At 39.9% G+C, this 21,479-nt stretch overlaps 3 protein-coding genes across 4 annotated transcripts in view; 2 read left to right on the forward strand and 1 right to left on the reverse strand.

Annotated features, from left to right (window-relative positions):
• MYBPC2 (myosin binding protein C2) overlaps positions 1-3,036 on the forward strand; it is a 50,751-nt gene extending 47,715 nt beyond the window's left edge. The window contains exons 29-30 of the mRNA XM_087915797.1: positions 2,200-2,243; positions 2,820-3,036. Coding sequence (XP_087771923.1) covers positions 2,200-2,210 — 11 coding nt within the window. The 3' untranslated portion in view covers positions 2,211-2,243; positions 2,820-3,036. The remainder of the gene's footprint in view (positions 1-2,199; positions 2,244-2,819) is intronic.
• Positions 3,037-3,631: 595 nt separating this feature from the next.
• On the reverse strand, positions 3,632-9,007 carry GARIN5A (golgi associated RAB2 interactor 5A). The gene is made up of 3 exons (XM_026710656.2): positions 8,761-9,007; positions 4,422-4,600; positions 3,632-3,950 (listed from the first exon to the last, which is right to left on the reverse strand). Exons 1-3 carry the CDS (start codon positions 8,914-8,916, stop codon positions 3,710-3,712), a joined length of 576 nt encoding a protein of 191 aa, XP_026566441.2. The 5' UTR covers positions 8,917-9,007; the 3' UTR covers positions 3,632-3,709.
• Positions 9,008-14,380: 5,373 nt separating this feature from the next.
• On the forward strand, positions 14,381-21,273 carry EMC10 (ER membrane protein complex subunit 10). Of its 2 annotated transcripts, XM_026710825.2 has the most exons (7): positions 14,386-14,549; positions 16,028-16,094; positions 16,816-16,928; positions 17,215-17,319; positions 18,758-18,939; positions 19,954-20,047; positions 21,132-21,273. In XM_026710825.2, the coding sequence occupies exons 1-7, from the start codon at positions 14,418-14,420 to the stop codon at positions 21,237-21,239; spliced, it is 801 nt and encodes a 266-aa protein (XP_026566610.1). In that variant the 5' UTR covers positions 14,386-14,417; the 3' UTR covers positions 21,240-21,273. The 2 variants fall into 2 exon arrangements, with proteins under 2 accessions (XP_087773117.1, XP_026566610.1); XM_087916991.1 differs by lacking the exon at positions 17,215-17,319 and having other exon boundaries at positions 14,381-14,549.
• Positions 21,274-21,479: the final 206 nt, after the last annotated feature.

Consider the following 21,479-nt stretch of genomic DNA (forward strand, 5'->3'; position numbering starts at 1 on the left):
GCATAAGCAGCAGGTATGTTTGCATCCTAAAAATCAAACACTGAAGCCATTTGGCTGCCAAAAATGGCAAAGGAAGAAAGATCTGTTGTAAAAGGAATTGGGCAAATTGGATTTCTGAAGAAAAACATCATCATTTACATCACGCGTTGTGTCCTTGTAAATCCACATCCTACCGTTTTAAAACTAAACCACAGAATTTTAAGCTACAGTCACAAATATGATGCCTTCTTCAGCTCAGTATAGGATGGAGGCTGCAGAAACTAAGAGCATTCATATTTAAGCTGTTTACCACTCTACTAATTTTCTCCATTGCCAGTTATGCCAAAGCTTTTTAAAACTTTTGTGCTTTCTCCCATAGACTGAAAGCACATTAACCGTGATGTTATTTGCACACTTACAAACCTAAAATGTTAAAGACAATTTATTCAACCAATCATCACTCCACCAAAAGTTAATTAATAGCTAGGTACAGAAAAGTCTGTTTCAAAATGGTCAGTCACTGAATATACAGGTACCCCTCAACCTATAATTTAGCTCAAAATTTCTGCTGTGAATGATATATTTGTTAAGTGATTTTTGCCCCATTTTACAACCTTCCTTGCCATAGTTTTTAAGTGAATCACTGCAGTTGATAATTAGTAACTTAGTTAAGTGAATCTTGCTTTCCCATTGACTTTAGTCAGTTTACAAAAGGAAAATCCCATGAGACACATGGGACACAGCAATGGTCATAAGTATGAACCAGTTGCCAAGCATCTGAATTTTGATCACACGATAATGGGGATGTTTCAAAGGTCATATCACAAAGTGCTGTAGTAACTTTGAACAGTCACTAAATGAACTGTTGTAAGTTGAGGACTACATGTAGTTTTCGCATTCTGCTTTCAATGTTTATGAGTCAAACAAATCCTCTTCCCTCCTTTGATAAGAAACAGGGGCGGCTAGATTATTGGCCTGATGTCCTCACTCGTTTGTGCATTTGTTCCCATGTATTTGTGTTCATTTGTCTGGCAGTTTACATTCCTTCTAAAAGGCTCCTAATGGGTGGCTACAAAAAGGATTGATTTTTGAAATTACAGTATTAGCAAATGCACTGAGAAGCCCAAAAAGCCTTTTGTTTCCCTTGTGCCAGATAAAGTGTTTGTTTTTAATCCCAACAGTGCCTCAATGTTATGTAGTAATGAACCAAGTGAGCTGACATGAGCATCTCTGAAAGGTGTGGCAATCTTGGCAATTTAATATATAAAAAAAAGAATCAGAAATAAATTGAAATAAATGCCTCCAAACACAAGAGGAGTTTGCTAGAGCAGGCCTCTCCAACCTCGGCAACTTTAAGCCTGGTGGACTTCAACTCCCAGAAGCTGGCAAAGCTGGCTGGAGAATTCTGGGAGTTGAAGTCCACCAGGCTTAACGTTGCCGAGGTTGGAGACCCCTGTGCTAGAGCACAAGTTGCATCTGCTGCTGAAATGAGAAAGGGAAGAAGAAAAACAGCAGATGGCAGCAGATGACTTATTCTGGCTGTGTCCAGAAACTGGGCAGGGTTAAGCCTCCACAATACTTTTAAGGGAGACCTTTCAGAGCAATAGACTCTTAGAAAGTTGAAAGATAACCCAGTGGTTGTAACTAGTAAACTATTTCTATATTACTCACAAAAAACTACACAGATTTAAATTAAAACAAGCTAAATACGGATTGAATGTTAGAAAAAGCTTTCCAAGAGGGGTACAGTTGGTCACTCACAGAACTGGACCCCCTTTTAACTAGCTGAGTTGAAATGGAAGATAAATAGCTATTAGTCTGAGATGCTTTAGTTTACATTTCTGAAAGGCTGAATTTGATAATCTAATTGGTGTTTTCCTAACTCTGTGATTCTATGGACATGTTCTTCTGTCACCCATGAGCCTAGTTAAATTTCAGACGGACTTTACTTTTGAACAGTAAGGAGGAACTTGAGATTCTAGGCACTTGCAACTTATCAGCATTATTTTGTAGCTAACATCATGCAATCAATGGAAGATGGTACACAACCAATAGCAGAGGCAAGAAAAGCCCTCAAGTCCCAACTCAAGATGTGGAATTTGTTGTTCAAATTTGTGAAAAGGGGGCAAAAGCTTTGCTCTCCTTTTCTTGAAACTAACTCAAAGCCCCCAAGCTCATTCATTTTCTTTCTTTTTTATTCCCTTCTTCTCTCCCCAACAGCACCCCAGTAACCTTGCTGATGCAATTGTCAATTCAGGCAAATGGTGAGTAACATATACATTTTCCAATATATCTAAAGTGGGAAAAAGACAATGCTTGGGATTTAGAGGACAACAATTTGTGTATTACTCTAGAAAGAACAGTGACTTGGGTGTGCTAGAAAATAACCTGATTAGGACTACATTTTTTTTTAAAAGGGTGGTGCTTAAACAAGTTTTACACCATGAACTTAGACAAATTCAGCCTGTCATACTCAAGTGTGCTATGTAAATCCTAAAAAACTAGTTTAAGATCTGATGAGCCATAAAATCTGGATGAGTCTCTAACATCAGTCCATTCCCTGCCCTCAAGTTTATAGTATCTTCTGTATCATCTAACCATTTCTGAAGTTAAATGAAGCCTGAATCCATTATTGTGATTGTAGCACAAAGTTTGATGGCTCTGTAGATCTCACTTTGGACTCCTGCAGAAGAACTCTGCCATAACTGAATTATCTGGGAGCCCTGAAACATTGGAAAGACGGAATGGGGAGCATGGAAGGGGGCCTTGAGGGGGAAGTCAAATGATCTACTTACTCCCAATTTCCACAAACAGTGATTCTTGCTCTGCTTTTTCCTCAGCATGTTGTCACCTCATTTTTGCTCCAGTGTCCTTTCCTGCCTTGTGCAGAGGCTGGGCAGAAATGCATCAAGACTAGTCTCTCTTCTTTTACCACCAACCCTATTACAGAAGCCACACATATCATACTTGGAGCAGAACTACAACAATCCAGCTAATCTTCTCCTAATCTGTTTGTTCAGTCAGTTCCTGTGTCAATAAAGTGAATTGATTGATTAATCCAGATTCCTCTCCCTGTTGGAAAGGTCAGCAACATCTAATGTGGGGTGGAAAACAATGGAGAAAGAGATGCTCTAGTTCAGAAGATGGCAGGTCTGAGAAGATGTCTTACAATTATCAGCTATGTACAAAGCCGTTTTGTTCATTCATTTATTGATGGGGTAAGTGGGTGGGAATTTGCAGTAACTTCATATGGGGAGGATAGCATCCAACACCGGTGAGCTGTGCCAGGAGGAGAAGCATTTCTTTGTATTAGTGTGTGTGAGTCTGGGTGTAAAGAAATCCTGAGTGTTGTCATCTTCTTTACCAGGAAAAATTACTCCTTTTCCTCCTGCTGCAAAAAGAGAGACAGATAGGGACAGACAGGCAAAGGCACAGAGGAAGCTGACCCCCCAAAACAGTCATGCGCAATGTCAAAATGACCCCAAATGTTCTTAGAATCTTTCTAGGGTAACTCAATTACCTACTACTTTCAGAACCTGCTTCACCAGCAGGCTTTGGGCTCTCCTTGTTTCCCCAGTAAGGCTTTCTGTTTCTCCAGTTCTGAATATCAGGGTCTGAATCCCTATCGAATCTCAAGAATCAGTCCCCTTCATGGAGATCTGGGCCACTGGAGGAATGAACAGGGTATCCTATGGTAGGACAGGGGCTGGAGAAAGGGGCTGAGGCTCACCTAAATAAAGGTAGGTCTCCGGTATTGCAGTGCAGTCTCCTTTTCATAAGTAAGGGGGGCATTACTGCGGTAAAAGCGCAAGCGGTATAGCAGCCGTATCCAGTGCCCAAAGACCTCGTCCTGCCTGAGAGGGTGTGCTAGAAGTTGCAGATAAAAAGTGCGGCCATTAGCCAGGCGGACTTTGAACTGGAACCGCGACTCATCATGGATATAGAGACGGACGAACTTCAAGGGCAGAAGCCTGGGGAAGGAGGAGATGGAAGATGTACGTGGATGGGAAGAAACTGGAGAGAAAGCCAGATCTGTCCATGGGAGGGTTTAAAAAATCAAAATGCTGACTGCATCAGCACAATCAAAGCTGCCATCTCGGATTTTTTGAATCATCCCTTTCCTCAACACTCCTGTTTAAAACCAGATGCACACATTTTTCTGGATCGAAGTTTCTATTCAGCCTCTAAGTGATGTGCTCAGGGCTGATATCCAAAATAGTGTGTAAAGGAAGTGGAGCATGACTAGGGCAAAATGTAATTTTAATGTCAACTATTGTTTAAAAACTAAAGTGAGGCAATATAAGGGCTCCTCATACATGTCATTATTTCCCACCTTCTATCACATTAAAATTTAGCATCTGGATGCATTTTACAAGGTGAACCACAGACAAGGCCTTGGGGATATATCCCTGAAGGATGGCGATGCAGTGAAAGGCACTCACGCAAACAGCTGCAGCTCCTCATCGGGGAAAGGCAGTGGCTCAGGACACTGACATTCACACCGTTCTGTTAGGCAGGGAACTGGTCGTGCCAGCAGCATAAGATCAGGCATCTCTAGATGTATGCTGCTGGCAGCGATGCCCATGGTGACTCTGGTGGCAACATCTCCTGCCTTGGTAACCTGGAAGGGAAACATTCATTTTGAGGGTTCTTTGTACTTTTACACTATAACAAGAGAAAGTTTTGAAATGGTCCTCTCATAACAACTATTAAGCTAAAATCAAAATATTGATAATCCATTATTCTGTACAAATCCAGTAGTCTATTATTCTGAACAAATCCAATTGGGATACATTAATAAACAATACGTTCAATTAACTACAGGCCAGAAATCTGCATAAAACAAGACAGAGTTTAAAAAAGGGCATCTCTTAATCCAAGTCGCTGGAAATTTGCCAAGTTTTAAAAGACTGTTAAATGAAGATTGTCAAGGATAGAGATATTGTTCTTTTCCAGATATTATAGAACTATAATTCCCAATGTTCCCTTTCATTGGCTACGCTTAGTACAGATGTTTCAAGTTATAGATGAGCAGTATCTGGACAGCTGAAGGTTTTCAAGCAATGAAATCAAGCAGTGGTAATTTTAGGAATGAACTCAATTCATCTACTGAGGATTTATGACAAGGACTCCCAAGGCAATGGCAACCATTGTTTTTTTGTATTGTTGTCAAACCTTGTCAGTGAATTCAGGACAAGCCAAGCTTTATTGAATAGAAATTCTCAAACATTTTTCTTCACAGACCACTTGCAAATTGGTGATAGGTGCAGAAAGATAATTTTGGTTCTGAAAATCAGTGGCAGCCTTGCCTATCCAGTGCAAAGGATATGCTTATTTAGTCAGCAATGTTTACTGAAACTGGTATAAATTTTGTCAGATTTAGCTTTGATTTAGTATTTATTCTGATTAGGCTAAGTACATCAATCAATTACATTAAATATCCCACCTTTTTGCAAGGAGACCTAGATGGTGTGGAAAGGACTATATCTATACAGAAAAACCTGGCTTCAAGTCTTTCAATGAACTCCCTGGACATCCTGATGTTACATTTAACTAATAGAACAAATGGGCTTCTCCTCAGTTTCTGTGTGCTTGGACCATGACAGTAGACTAGGTATCTCAAAATTATCTCTTATAGTCCACATGCAGTTCTTCATCAACAGGAGAGAATATTAAGGCAGCAGATGCTCTTTGCCAGGTATTATAGATTCTTCCTGCTTAAAAAGAAAACATGACTTGACTTTGCAACCAGCTGATAGCAGCATTCCTAGTCCTGTTATAGCTTAGGCCAAGTCCTGCCAGCTTGTCATTGGTGTCAAAAAGTTGTGGTAGGATAGTTGCAGGGATCTCTACTTGCTTACTGTCCAACTGTCTCTGAACTCCCTGCTAGTAGCCTGTGCCCAACCCTGCAAATAAAGTTAAGGAAAGACCAATGTTTCTCTGAGGACCTGTTTGGATCATTAGCAGTCATCAGTTGGGGCATTTCAGGAAAGGAAAACAGAGAAAGGAAACATAGTGGTGGGCATGCCTCAGTACAAACTTGGAAACCTAGTTGGGAAGGGTAGGTATTTATGCGACAGAATAAGGTGGCACTCTTGGCGAGGCCTTTGCCAGGCACTCTGCCATGAGGGACTGAGGCAAAACAAAAATGAAAAGAGCTTCATTCACCTCAAAGCTCTCCTTGCTGATCACCCAGGAGTTATCCTCAGATGGAGGCGTCTCAGTCTTTTCCCTTTCTGGTACCTAAAGTAGGCCTTTCATCTCATTTGGGATGATAGTCTCACAGTATAGGTGAAACTTAAAGCAATACACCTAAATAATATTATTTGCAGAATAGAAATAATGTTCAGGAATACTTGTCTTTTCTGAGGAGATAAATTCTACTAAGTTATAGTAATTAACATAAAGGTTTTAAGCTATTATTGAACAACCATCACCAAAACAAACACTGGTATGCTAGTTAATGAAAAAGGCTGCCAAATAAGTGATAGAAGGGAAAAGAGATAAAAGTATCTCTGTTTTACAACAGTGTTTTTAATTTAATAAATTTATGTTTAATGACAATGTGATTTTTTTTTTCAATCTTACTATATACTTTGATTTCAAAATACAATAGGGCTTTAGTGCCTTGGGCTAAAGAACAGTCCTTTGAAATGATCTGGATTTGAGATTCCTGATATAAATAATGTCAGGGGAAAAATCCATTCCAAATATTCAAAGAAATAGAAGGATGAAGAGAAGACAGATACAGCTCCCTTCCTAACTGTCTTATGTTGATGAAAGTTCAAAGACTGCCTGTAGTAGATCAGATTATATAAAGCTGACAGGAGAAAAATCACAATTCTCACTGCACAGAGGAGAGACATTTTAGAGACAGCGGGAAACGCTAATATTGAACTTCCTATGGTGAAACCTCCTGCAACCTGGTGCCCTGAAGATCTCTTGTTTTGGAACATCTATTATTCCTGAGTAACATAGTCACTGACTTAAGATGCTACTGAGCTGTTCACACACACACACACACACACACACACACACACACACACACACACATATATATAATCAGTAAAATCAAATTTATAAATAAAGCTTGGGAAATAAGTGAAGTATAACATGTTAAAGTGACTTTTTTATGTTTTATATTTATACTTGAGATACCTTAATTAGGTATCTCAAGTATTTTTGATTCCTGGAAGCATATTAATGGCATACAAAAAACGGCTTTGCTTATAATTCTATATTATCAGATTTCAATTTGACTTAGGACATTTGATTTGTTTCTTTAGTTTGAAAAAAGATTGGTAATTAGAAAGTGGTTGTAAGGATTCTTGTCTTTTCTCTAGGTGAATAAGAAAAAGACAGCCTTCTCTAACATGTTTCCCCACAGATATGTTAACATCGAGTTTAGATAACTCCGAGAAAAAATAGATTAGGAATCTCTGTAAAGACTTCTAACTTCCAAATGCAACTAGACAGAATGGACAACTGGAAGTATAATGTAAATGTGCTGGCCTAGAAACCAGTATCTGTGAGTTCTAGTCTCACCTTAGGCAAGAAAGCTGGCTAGGTGACTTCAGCAAATCACCTTCTCAGCTCAACCCATCTCACAGGGTTGTTGTGGGGAAAATAGGAGGAAGAAGGAGCACATATGTTTGCTGCCTAATGTTATTTGTAAAAACAATAAAAGCAGGACATAAATAAAGCAGGACATAAACAAACAAACAAATATGGAATGGTGAAGGCATCTACACACATGACGCAGAACAACTGAGGCGCCCTTGTTTTTTTTAAAAAAGTGAAAAAAGAAAAATAGATACATCCTAGAAAAAAACACTTTTCCACTGATTTTTTTACAGTTGGAATGCCTTTTCAAAAATAGTACAGGCTACTAATTATGTTCAGCAAATGCAGTAACACTTCTCCCCCAAGCAAATTAAACACATCTTACCACTCAAAAACACCATTTTAGCTTTATATTGGCAATATAAGCGTAAAAAAATGACTTTTTTTGTGGAACCTTATCTGACTCAAGAAAAGTTAAAACTTGCTCCTTTTTGGTGGAGTTTTAAAATCTGCAGCCTCAGCTAATGCAAACCTGTTGGAGGGGGCTAGGTTGACTGGGCGGAAATAATTTATTTATTCCATTCTTAAGTTTCTCAAAGAATGGTATAGCCAGTATAGAAAGTAAAATAAAATAGTTACAACAATAAAATAACATTGCAGAGACACACATGTCTAACATGCCTATGAAGAAGAAAAGTCATGGATCGTCTTACAATCATAATTTCCATTGCTAAGCAAGATGGTTGTTAAATCATGGCTGATGTTATGATTTTTGCCACAGTTGTTAAACAAGCAACATTATTAAGCAAATATAGCTTCTCCTATTGGTTTTGCTTGCTGGGAAGGTCACAAATGACAATCACATGATCCCAGGGTGCTGCAACAGTTGTAATTACATGCTGGTTACCAGGCGCCAGAATTTTGATCATCCCTGGGAATGCTGCCATGGTTGTTAAGTGTGAGGACTGTTTGTAAGTCACTTTTTTTCAGTACTGTACATAACTTGAAGGGTTGAATGAAGGTAGTCTGTACAGGGTGCTGAAAAAAGTATGTAGAGGGCACGAAGTATACAATCTCAAGGATACCATATCCACAGAAAAGACTGCACTTGCCCTTATTCCTTTCACAAGAACATCGGAGGAGGCCTCAGGGTTCAAATTTTCAGAATCTGAAAATACCGGGGGATATTTTCCAAATTTCCTTCCCACTCTGCTTTACCTGTAAAAAATTGCTTTCATACAGAAAACAATCTTTCAGCGCTCCATATTCCCCACTGTCCAGGCACCTCCGCAGGTCTCCCATTTCAAAACCTAGATATCCAGAGGACACAGAAGAATCCAGGCTATAGTGGTAGACACTCTGTGGGGAGAACATGAAAAGGAAATTTAAGGGAAAGATTTGAAAGGAGTTCAAATTTCTATTTTAAATAAATGAAAGGAGAGCAGCTAGAAAAGTGCTGTAAGATATTTTGCTCCTTGAAGTGAAAAACAAGATGATTATCCTTTTTCATGCATAGTAACAGTTTGGGTTAGTAAATGAAATTTACAGGTAATCCTGAAGTTATGACTGTCACAGAGCCTGCCCATGACAGTTGTAATTCATGCCCAATTTTATTTTATTTTTTTTGCAATGATCATTAAGCAAACCTACAATTCGTTATGGGCTGGTTTTGCTGAAATCTGGAAGTAAATGCCATAAATATGGCCCAGCTGCTAAGTGCCCAAAGTGAGGACTGTGGTGGTGAGGGAATCACCAGAATTTTGAATCTGGGTCATAAGTACCTGCTGGGTAGGTCTGTGGTAACAGCCATAAGCTGAGGGCTCTTATATGTTTCATTCCAACCAGGGACAATAGCACAGACCCTCATATCTGGTCCCTGCTTCTCCCAACATTCACCACCTAAAATAGCTATCTCATTTCCCTTTAAAAAAAAAAAGGTCTGGCCCTGAAAAAAGCATGTTTGCATTTACAAATTCCTCAGTGCAATCCCCACCATCTTCTGTTTAACAATTAGATTTGACAAGAAGTAATTTTTGGGTTCTTTCCAATTGCTGGAGAGAACAATTGTCAGTCAGTCTTGAAAAGATTGGACTCAATCGCAACTGGCAACTATTTTGCATTAATGCCACATTCTCTTGTGATCATCTATTGGAGGGCTGGTGGTAAGGCAAGCAATGAAGTGGGCACAGAAGTTACCTTCCAGGCATTTCCCATTTCTTCATTCTCATTGTTTTTCCTCTTTAAGTAATAGCTTAGAGATAGAACTTACAAGAGACCTGAAGTCATCTCTTACATAACAATTTTTAAATTAGGCTGGGGCAACAAGTTGCTCATCTAAAGCCTAGAGACAAAAAGACTAAATTCATACACTGTGGTAATTTAAATTGCATTTTATTTGTTTATATTTTACCAAAAAAGAGAATATTTGTAGCTCAAAGGAATTCTTGGTGCTCTCTGAGATTGGTTGTTCCCTTGCAGACATTTCATTACCCAAACTAGGTAGCTTCATCAGTGTTAATAAGAACTGGAATTTGCTCTAGTGGTTTGGTGGGAATGGTCTTGGAGATTCTATGGTTGGACTGTTTACTGTTTACTTGTTATGCAGCTTTATTAGAAAGTGCCTGACCATTCAACTCAATATAGCACAAATAACATAAGCTATAAAAAGAATAACATTGCCATGCATCAAAAACATCTCAGAAACCACCAACAGTCTATTATTACAAACACAGGGAATCAGCGTAGCACACAAATCAGCTAAAGTGCCCCAAAATATCCTAAGTAAACGAAGAGGCCTAGCAACCCCCAGAAATAAAAACAGGAACCATCTATAGCAGAAGTAGTATTCAGCAGGTTCTGACCAGTTCTGGAGAACTGGTAGCAGAAATTTTAAGCAGTTCAGAGAACCGGCAAATCCCACCTCTGACTGGAGATTTTACCGTGTCCTTCCCCTGCTATGCCCACAAAGCCACACCCACAGAACCGGTAATAAAAAAATTTGAATTCCACCATTGATCTATAGCAGTGGTTCTTAACCTGGGCGATATCGCCCCCCCCAGGGGGCGATTTCATTTTTCAGGGGGCAATGGAACGAAAAGGGGCAACGTGGGGGTGAAGGAATCGAAGGGTGGTGATATGGGGGCGATGGAGCGAGAAGTTTTGGGGACACTTTTGAGACTTTTTTCGTACAGTGAACAGCTGTATACCTGTCGTACAAAAACATCAGATCGCTCACTATTAGTGGATTGAACTGTGTTTTAAAATATTCTGTAAAAATTTTCTTTATGTCCTTTTAACCCTTTTTACAGCGTGCATGAATATATATTTTCCTCGAATCTTAATTTAGTTTCAGAGTTTTCGTCTTGAAATTCTTAGTTCCTACATTGCCATTTGTTCTTATGCCCTTTACATATGTCTTTTTGCATCTTAACATTCACTTGTAATTAAATCATTAAATGTTACTGTTTTGGGGGGGGGGATTTCATTTTTTTGCAATTGAATTTTATTTTCAGTGGTCATTCCATTTAAGTGTCTTAAATAAATAAGATAAAGTGAAATACTTGTATCACAAAGTTTGGGAGTAAAGTGATGGGTGGCATCAGAATTTTTCACACAGTTGAGATATGGGGAAAAGACTGGAAATAAATTATTTGCATTGATATGTCCTGATGACAATTTTAAAGAAAACAAAAAAACATGTTTGCATAAATTGAAGAATTATTTCCCTGTGTTGTGATTGAGAGGTTATGTTGGGGGAGAGGGGGGCGATGATGATGAATGGCTCAAGGGGGCAATTCTTTCAAAAAGGTTAAGAACCACTGATCTATAGCATATTGTATGAAGACTGCAACAGCCACTACATAGGACCAACAGATGGAAGATTAGCTGAACACCAGAGGTGGTATTCAGCAGATTCTGACCAGTTCTGGAGAACCGGTAGCGGAAATTCTGAGTGGTTCAGAGAACTGGTGGTAACCTTTCCCCAGGAGTGGAGAGGGAATGGAGATTTTCCTATATCCTTCCCCTGGAGTGGGTGGGAATAAAGGTTTTGCAGTATCTTTCCTCTGCCACGCCCACCAAGCCACACCCACCAAGCTATGTCACGCACACAGAACTGGTAGTAAAACATTTTGAATCCTATCACTGCAGAACACATCCAGGAATACCAACTAGCAGTCAGGAGGCATGATGAAAATTCTAATTTCACAATTTTTTAGACAGATTTAATTATGATTTCAGCTGGGAAACTGATCATCTTCAACCAAACCAAGTCCAAAATGCTAGACTAATTCTAACAATTTGGCCACCATTAGACACATAGACATTAAACAACATCTATATATTGTGCAAAAGACACTCAACAAGCCAAAAAGGGAACAAAAAGATCAAAACATCTCCCCCCTAGCAATCAACAATCTGATGAGCATAGATTAACATTAACATCAGACTAACAATCAAGAAGTAAACACCCCAATCAAGGAATTGCCAAACAAGCCAACAGTAAATCGCCCAACCAAAGAACCTCCAAGATCACTCCCGCTAACACTGACACTGGAATACTAATTGAGCGCAAACCCCACCTTTCACTTATTCTGCAGGATTAGCAATAGCACTTATATATTGCTTCACAGTGCTTTATAGCCTTCTCTAAATGGTTACAGAATCAGCATACTGCCTCAAACAATCTGGGTCTTCATTTTAACAACTTTGGAAGGATGGAAGGCTGAGGCAATCTTGAGCCAATGAGACTCAAACTGCCAAAATGCTGGCAGTCAATGATCAGTAGAATTACCCTGCAATACTGCATTCTAACCACTGCACCACTATGGCTCTGGGTCAGGGCTATCAAACACAATGCCCAGGTCCGGATTCAGTCCACAGAGTGCTTAGATCTGGCCTATGGGGCTGCCCCAGAAACAGCGAAGAACCAGCCCACGGTGTCTCTACCAGCAAAAATGGGAGCTAGGGAGGGTTGCACGCGGCTCTCCCAAGGCCTGTTTTCTGCTGCAACAGCTTCCTGCAGGCCTCTGCCAGCAAAAACTGAGCTCCATTTTCATTGGCAGAGGACTGCAGGAGGCCATCATGGTTGAAAATGGGGCCCAGGGGGCATGTGTGGCCCATACAAGCTCCATTTTCGCTGGCAGAGGGCTGCAGGCTGTTGTAGCCGAAAACAGAGATTGCGAGCCCATTTTTGCTGGCAGAGCACTCAGGCCACCATAGGCACCCCCGACACAAGTGATGTCAAGCTGGCCATGGCCCCCCTGATCATGCGCCCCTGACTCCCAAGGTGAAACACAACCCTGATGTGACCCTTAATGAAATTGAGTTTGACACCTCTGCTTTTAGTAAAGGGAAAAACAAATAAACAATCCAGCTCAGAAAGCATGAAGGACCCTTAGTTGTACCTTGGGATATTGTTTGAATTCAGCCATAGCTTGATTTGATCTAGGTCACAACAGGACAACTTTGACTTGTTTCTTAAATTCACCTCAACCTTTGTTCATGTTACAGTGCAGTTTTGTCAATACAAGATACAGCAAACAATAACTTGAATGCAGAGCCTAGGGGAAAAGATTGAATACTTGGCAACCTCTCAATTAAATAATTAATTCCATATTCTAAGGGAAGAAAAATTGAATTTGACTCTTTTCCAGTTATATTTGAGCAGCAGTGACAGTAAAACAAAGCAAAAAAATTAATGATGCAATTCCCTAAAAACATTGGTTTTTTTTTTGTTGAATTCTCCTCTTGAAAAAAGGGAGCGGTGGGGGAAGGCATCTTTGTATGAATTACAAATGTGGGAAAAGTCATCACAACCAGAATATTTCTTATATCAAGTTAAAACTTTGGATTCTTGCTAAACTGGAGACTTTCAACCAATCTCCAATATCTCAGCATAACCAGACTGTTTTGTGACTATATAGAATACTTTATTGGCCAAGTGTGTTTGGACACACAAGGAATTTGTCTTGGTGTAAATACTCTCAGTATACATAAAGAAAAGGTACATTTGTTAAGAATCATGACGTACAACACTTAATGATAGTTATAGGGTACAATCATCAATCAAATCATACTAGGAAACAGTCAAGTGGGAGGGGATAGGTGTTAAAGAGTGGTGAGAAGATTAACAGTAATAGTAGTGTACACTTTGTAAATAGTTGAACAGCGTTATAACGAAGAGCAGCTGCCACCATTGCTTAGGAAGTGGGATAGATAACTTGTTTTTTTCTTGCACGCACACAGGATTGCAAACAGTACAAAATTTATTTTGATGGCTATTCTATTTACTAAGGGAACACAGCAGGAGACTCTAGCACAGCTAAAGAAAAGTGAGGATATAAAAAAGCAGAGATACAGCAATTCGTTCGGTCCCCATCTCTTGATACAAACGATGCTCTACTTGGGGGCATCCATTATATTTTACTTCCTTTTGCAATAGTTGTAGCATCCATTATGCTAAGGATGACAGGTCATCCAAGATAATCTTCTCTTTTTCTGACTTAGATCTAGAAAAACTGCAGATTGTCATTTCATCCTTTCATCGCCTTCAAAAATTGAGGAGACAATGGTCGACCGTTCTGTAAGAGACTAAAGAATGAGGCGCAAGCAAATTCATTCGGCACCATATTTTCTTGTGCAATTTCTTCCCCATCACTCGAGTTCGGCCCCCTACGTCATCATTTCTTCTCCGCGATTGCAGCTGCGAGACAAGCCACCACCACGTGCGACGCGAGCGGAGAGCGACTACACCGCAAGACGCCGGTGATTGGTTTTCGCTCGGCTCTTGAACGCGGCACTTCAGCCCCATAATGCTTTGCGGTTGCTCTTCCCCCCCCTCTCTCCCCCTCTCTTTTCTTCAAATCACGTGATCCATGGAGGGCGCTATGGCGGCCTTCGAACGACTGCCGTGCGTCTGCCTCTTCCTTGTCCTCACCCTCCTTTCCTCCTCGCCGCAGGTTCTTGTCCGGGCCTCTGCCGCCTGCCGGGGAGAGGCAGGTGTCAAGGTAAGTCCCACGATAACATGGTTGAGTGCAGAGCTGACAAGCTCTTTTATATCCAGGATATAAGCCTTGCTAGACCGGACCAAACGCCAAACTGGTATTTTCATAAATGCTTAAGGAATTGTAAAAAAAATGCTCATAGGAATGCTGCTTCTTAGTCTGGATGCTTCATTTAACCATAATTAATGGTTGCAAATAGTTCCCCCCCCTCCACCAGTACTATTTCAGCTTGTGGGTCGATTTGCATCTTGTGGCAGTGAGTTCCATAGTTAAACTTAGTGATGCCTGTCTTGAATCTCCTAACATGCAGTTTCATTAAATGGATTGGGATCTGGAGTTATGAGAGTTGAAATGTATATATGATCTTCACAAAACGTTCTTTGTGGCTGTGTTTTCATTTAATAGACACAGCTTCATGAGCTCTGCCATTAGCATTCATAAACTGAGTAATAACTTTAGGACTAAATCAGGATTCATCAATGTATTCTGATTTGGGGAAGGAAGTAGCTTAGCAATTGTGTAAGAGATAACTAAAGAGGCTGGGACTTAAATGCCATCTGGGCATAAAATAATGGACACACTTATTGTATGTACAGTGGCTTTCTTTGAGAGCTCAAGATGGGGATCTTCATTTTACCCCTACAACCACCACTGTGAGGCCAGGTTGAACTGAGAGAATGACAAGCCCAAAATTATCACTGAATTTTCATAACTATGGATGGACTGAATCCTGAGTCTCTATGATCTTAAAACATTTTAATTAAGGTTTCCTGGGATTTAGAAGTTGATGGATAGCTGCCTTATTCTAAATCATTGTTGATATATCCAGCTTAGCATTGGGAGATCTGAAAGACCACGCTAAGGATTGAGGATATCTATGGATAACCAATCTTGATGGCACATAATATCTAGCTCAGAGTTATAGCCAATAACCTGAGACAATTCTCCAGGATTTCCATCTGGAGAATTTGTCAGCTAATTCACTAGTTGAACTGGAAACTTCCTTATCTGCTTGAAAAACTATGTCCTCCTACACATGCATTATTTCCTTGTATTCTTTTAACAATTTCACAGTTTTGGGTAACAAAAAGGAGCTTCTCAAAATATTGAGAGATATTTTATGCAACAATTCAGTCAAAAGACTATGTGAATTTGAGTCATTTCTAATTTTGCCTGTGCCTAGTCTAACTTATTTGATTATATAGGTTCTAGTTATAAAAACTTGTTCCATAATAAATATCGTAGACTGGAATGCATCGTAGTTTTGTTGGTCATATTTAATGCTATAAATCTGGTCTCTTTACAGGTGGTGGCAGTACAATTACCAAAACTTAAAATACTATTTTAAATTATGGGCAGAAAAGTTTTACTATTATGTGGGATGGAACATTAGCACACATAGGGCAGAATTTGGGTCACTGAATCTTGGAACAATTTATAGGAGCTTTGTAACATTCATGATCTACTTCTGTTGCTTTCAGTCTGGTGAAGCCCGAGATTCTGAAACTTGTGGATTGAATCTGCAGCTGGAGCATTCATTTGAGTTGGGTGAGTATTTTGTGAGCATGGTCAAGATTGAACTGGACAATTTGCCCACACTATTGGTAAGTAGTAGTAATTAGGCCCATTTCATAGTCACATTAGTTTCCACTTTTCATAGGGCATTTATGCATACAAATATATATATATTAAGACACTGTGGGAACCTTGGAACCATAGACTTCTCCATTTCAAATATGCAGAGGTAGGCAGTCTTTGAGTAGTAAGTACCTCTCCTAGGCCTGGTTTACTACCTTCAAATTATTCCTAAACTGAGGGTTGTCATTGTTAATTTACATTGGGAAGGATTAAGACACATGCGAAAATCCTGTGAAACTTAGAAAATAGATCCTGGGTTTTCCTTCTTAGAATGTCCTTAAAGAGCAAAATAGATGCTTTAAATATCTTAAAAATCTATACATTCATGTGGAAATTCTTGTGGAAATTTAACCTTGTGTGTTAATTGATAGGCAGCAAACAAAAAAAAAAAAACCCACACCCACCTTTGAGCAGGTTGGGGCCCATGGGATGCTCATTTCTGTTCTTATTGTATTAACACATTCTGTATATGCTAAAGAGGAAAAGAATTGCATTGGCAATTCTTGGCAATCTAAAAAATAGGGGAGGACTTTGGAGAGACACCAACTCCTAAAAGTGGCTAAAGGTCATTTATCTAAGAGTAATAAGATTAGGACTCTTTAAGACTAACTTGTGTTTCTTTTTCCTGAAGATGATAGTATTCATTTCAAAAAACGGGGTACAATCCTGTGGAATGTGGGTCCTGAACCTAGTCTCTCCCTGACCCAGAAGCAGTTAACTGAAGATGAGCGCAACAAACTTAGGGTGAGCGGGGAAGCCAAGGGAGAGAAGCTTTATTTTACTTTTTTAAAGAAAAAACATATTAGAATGGGGGCACTTTGGAAGAGAAATAGCTTCTTTCTGAAAGGATGAAAGATTTATTTGATATACTTTGAGCAGCACATAAGGGTCTTGTATTTGATTGCTTTCCTGCATGAAAGACTAATGCTATTTTGAGATCACCAAAGTGTAATTTCTATCTCCTTCAAATAGGATGAGGTAGTGAGTTTCTGCTTTCAATGACTGTGTCCTCTTTTTTTGACAAACTCAGGAGGTAGCTACTGGGGGTGGACTGTACCGTTTAAGAATCCCACGACAGCCCCTGGGGAGCATTGAAGAGAAAGCTGTTGAGTATGTCACCACTTTTGTTAGAGCGGTAAGTGTCTTCACTGCTGTGGAATTCTTGTACCATACAGGACACTTGCCTGAACAGAGGCATGGAAAATGCTCCAGCATAGAATGTGCCAAGCCCCAAATATGCTATTCTAACTATTTTGGACCCAGAATACCAAGAAAGTACCTTTGCAACAGGTTCAAACGGTATCTTACTGAGACACTTGCACATTACTAGACTGAAAGCAGCTAAAAATTTTTTTTGATTCCTACACACTCTTGTGAGTTGAGCTTGACTCTAGTAAGATATCCAGATGCAATATCTCCAAAGGTAGGAAGAGGAAACTGCTCTTTTTTTCTTGGTTGTTTGAGAGGGATAAGTAACAAAGCATGGTCTTGGGAGTTGGATTCCCCGCCCTAAGTAGTCTCCTGTGTCACATCCTGTATTAATCAGGAAATCATCTTCCTAATCCTGATGAGGCTGTTCTGAGATTATTGAGGGAAGAGATAATAGAATAACCCCCTTCCAATTGATTTTAGCTTAATTTCTGGGGATACGTTGGCAAAATCGTGCATCTTTATTTGGCAGCAATGCAGAAATAGTATTCCACTGCCTTCTGAGATTTTATTTTCTTCCCTGTCCCTAGAGATTTCTAAATAATAAAAACTAGACCTTATTTTTTTGCCAGCTAAGATCAACTATATGCTGATTGATAGGAAGACAGTATGATGGTGGATTGTGACTGGGGAGATTCAGGTTCTGAGCCAGTCACTCTGTCTTCCTCATATCTTGTGTACTTGGATCACAGTCAAGGTTTGTTTGTTTGTTTTTTGGCAGTCTGAGAGTGCACTTTTCAGAAAGAAAGCCAGCTTTGAGGCCAAAGGAGAGATAAGTAGTAATTCAGTGATATTACAAGAATGGCCAAAGTTAAATGTTTGACCTTTTTAGTGTGAGAATTGTGGGGTTTTTTGTGGGTTTTTTCCACAAATATGAAAAAAAAACATTTTGGCAGTGCAGGTTTGCAGAAATAAGGCTTAAGAAATTACTAGTTTTACTTAAAGGAATATCAAGATATAAATATAAGAATAAGCATTGTATTCTTCGTTTAAAACACCTTTCTATCTGGTCCAACACTGGTGCCTCCTGAGAGGGAAAGCAGCACTGCAGAATCTCAGGTTCTGAGATTAAACTCTTTGCCTGAGAAGTTGTGGCCTGGGATTTTTTTTTTTTTTTTGCTGGAGATGTCATATGTGCTGTTATTGAAACACAGGCTGATGTGAAAGATAGGAAGGCCAAATTCAAGAAAAAGTCACCCCTGAAGTGCTTGCGTGGCCCCATTCATTCATTATCCCAGTAACTTCCTTGTTAACTTTACAGGACTGAGCTTTTGCAGTAGCATGCGCAACAGCTTATGTGCACTGAGTTGGAAATGCTAAAACAGGCAGAGAGACAATATCGATGTGTCTTCCTTTCCTTGCAGTGCTCATTGGTTGAGTCTCACCTGTCAGATAGGCTGATAGTACACACAGACATAGCTGGCAACATAATTGGCCTCTCTGCTGTTGCTGTTCCTAGCTCTTGCCATGGAGCTGAAGTGGAAGATGTGGATCTGGAACTCTTCAATACTACCATTCTCCTCCAGCAGCCCATACCAGCAGCTGTGTGAGTATTTTTTTGACTAATCGGGTGAGAATGCAGGGCTTCTGCTAATCTGTGGAACTAGCTGCTGCAAGATGTATTAACAGCAGCTAGTTTAAAATGAGATTGGGCAAATCTGCCATAAGTGTGGCTTTTAATCATGAATGGAACCACCAGGGATTTTGGAAGGGAGATACGCTACTAAATAGCTTTTATTTAGGACATGATTGCTCCCTGGGAATATAGAAAGTTTGACTTGGTTTCCTTCATTTGATTATTTTAAGAATTTGAAAGATGGAGCAAATGGTTTCTAACTAGAAGGTCAGATAACCTGGATACCTAGTAGAAGGAATCTAAAGTTAGATTATAAAAGATTTCTGGGAAGTAGAGATTGAATTAAGAGCAGGATTCCTCAATGGAATATAAGGAAAGTGACCAGTCTTCTTCACCAAAATGGGATGAAGAAGCTTGGCTAAAAGGCAAGGATCTCATCTGGACAGATTGGCAGAAAGATTTCTAGGTGATTTATTTGCAGAGAAGAGTGAATCTAGAGACTTGTCTCTGATTTTAAACATGCAAATTGGAAAGGTAGGTTTTGTTGAAGTCTGTTAAGTTTATTTCTATACAGGTTTAGGTTTGCACTGAACATCAGAGATATTCACCGGTCTGCCTTTTCGAGTGAGTGGAAATTCTGAGAGCAGGAAGAAGAAAGGACAGAATCATGTTTCCAGTTAGGGGAAAGGAAGGGAGCAGAGTTTTGAAAATGGGGAATTTTATAAGATGGATCCAGTGAATTTCAACATATCTTTCTTATTTCATTGGCTATTCTAGTGAAAGAAACAGCAGAACACTTGTGGATTGTGGTGTGTTAATGCTTCTTTACACAGGAAACACTGTTGAAATACATTGGGGCCCAAACATTCCATTTACCTTTTTAACGCCTGTCTGGGCTTCTGCAGCCCCCTGTGAGTACTGAGGGATGCTTTCTAGTTTTGTTACTAATCGTTGTTTTTTTTTTCCTCCTCTTTCTACTGCCAGCCCTGAAACAGCAGCATTTATTGAACGCTTGGAACAAGAGCAGGCTCAGAAAGCCAAAAATCCACAGGAGCAGAAGTCCTTCTTTGCAAAATATGTAAGTGTTATATTTGGGGGTGGGGTGGGGGGGATGGGGGAAGGGATGGTAGAAAGAGGAGGCTCCGTTCTTTTTTGCACTCTTGTAGCGCAATGTTCTCAGTTCCTCAGCCTGCCTGCTGTCTCATTTCTGGATCTAGCCAGGCAACTGTTGCTGAGAAATGACTGCTTTCTGCTCTGATATTTCTTATCCGCAATTCCTGCAGTGGAATTCAGTTCTGGGTGGAGTATTGCTTCTCCCAGTGACCATCTGTGCAACATTCCCTAAGAAGTTGAGACGACGGCCCTGAGCAAAAGTAATCCCGCAACTGGCTCAACTCACTTCTGTTTTCTTTGCTTGGCTCCGCTTAGCTCGAACTCTTTCATTACTGCCCTGTGTCACCTCGGAGAATAAAAAGGCTACGCTTCTTTTGGAGCCAGTCTTGATACTGGGGAGGGGAGTGTGTATATGTAAGGTGGCTGCAGCCTCACCCAGGTGTTACCTTAGTGTTCACTGGTCCAGAGGGTAGCATTTATCTTTTTTTTTTCCTCCTTTGATCAATGAATTATTAGAATAACCCCGCAAATTAGGTTGCTCAATAGCTGGCTTTCTTGAAGTTACTTTAATGTTTCCTTGCTCTGTGATAGCTTGGACTCGTCCTCTGCTGCTAATTGGTGAGAACATTCAGAGTAAGCAGGGTGCCTTTTAGGGGCATGCTCCTTAATTTTCAGTTTGCTACTCTCTGGATCTTTTATTTCCTGATACAATACACCCCCTTTTTGGTGGCAGGCCCTTTCTCCTTCATACTAGACACAGACACTTCTTCCTCCTTGGTTGCACACCGATAAACTCAACTGTAAATCTGGTGAAGGGTTTCTTGTGTTTGGGATTTGAGGGAGGGGCAGCAATAGGATGCAGGGAGGGGATGAGAGCGACAATAGAACCTGGAGAGTACAGGTAAGGGGGAAGATTGGGCTTTGTGAGAAACCATGGTCGCTTCCAAGATGGAAAAGAGTGAGATGGATTATTACACATAACGAAGCCATATGTTTCTAATATAATATATATTTAATATAACATGTATATATTTCTTTTTCTCCTACAGTGGATGTACATTATTCCTATCGTACTTTTTCTTATGATGTCTGGAGCTCCTGATGCAGGCGGGCAAGGAGGGGGCAATGGAGGCAGTGCTGGGGGAGGAGGGCGATAAAGGGTGGAGGCAAATAAAGATTATTGAAAGAAAATAATGCGGCTCTCTTTGATTTGTGGGAGCAAGGCTACTTTGGGGTTACAGAATGAAAGAGCTGCTAATATTTTTTAAGATCGTGTGACAGATGGGAGGGAATGCATTAATCTCATTTTAAATCCAGGGTGATTTCCTTCCTTAGATGGTTATAGTAAGTTGTAAATATCTCTATTGATTCTAAAGGGTACATTTCCACCATAAAGT

This window comes from Pseudonaja textilis, chromosome Z, assembly GCF_049901715.1.
Source record: "Pseudonaja textilis isolate UNSWEBS1 chromosome Z, rPseTex1.2, whole genome shotgun sequence".
Taxonomy (NCBI): domain Eukaryota; kingdom Metazoa; phylum Chordata; class Lepidosauria; order Squamata; family Elapidae; genus Pseudonaja; species Pseudonaja textilis.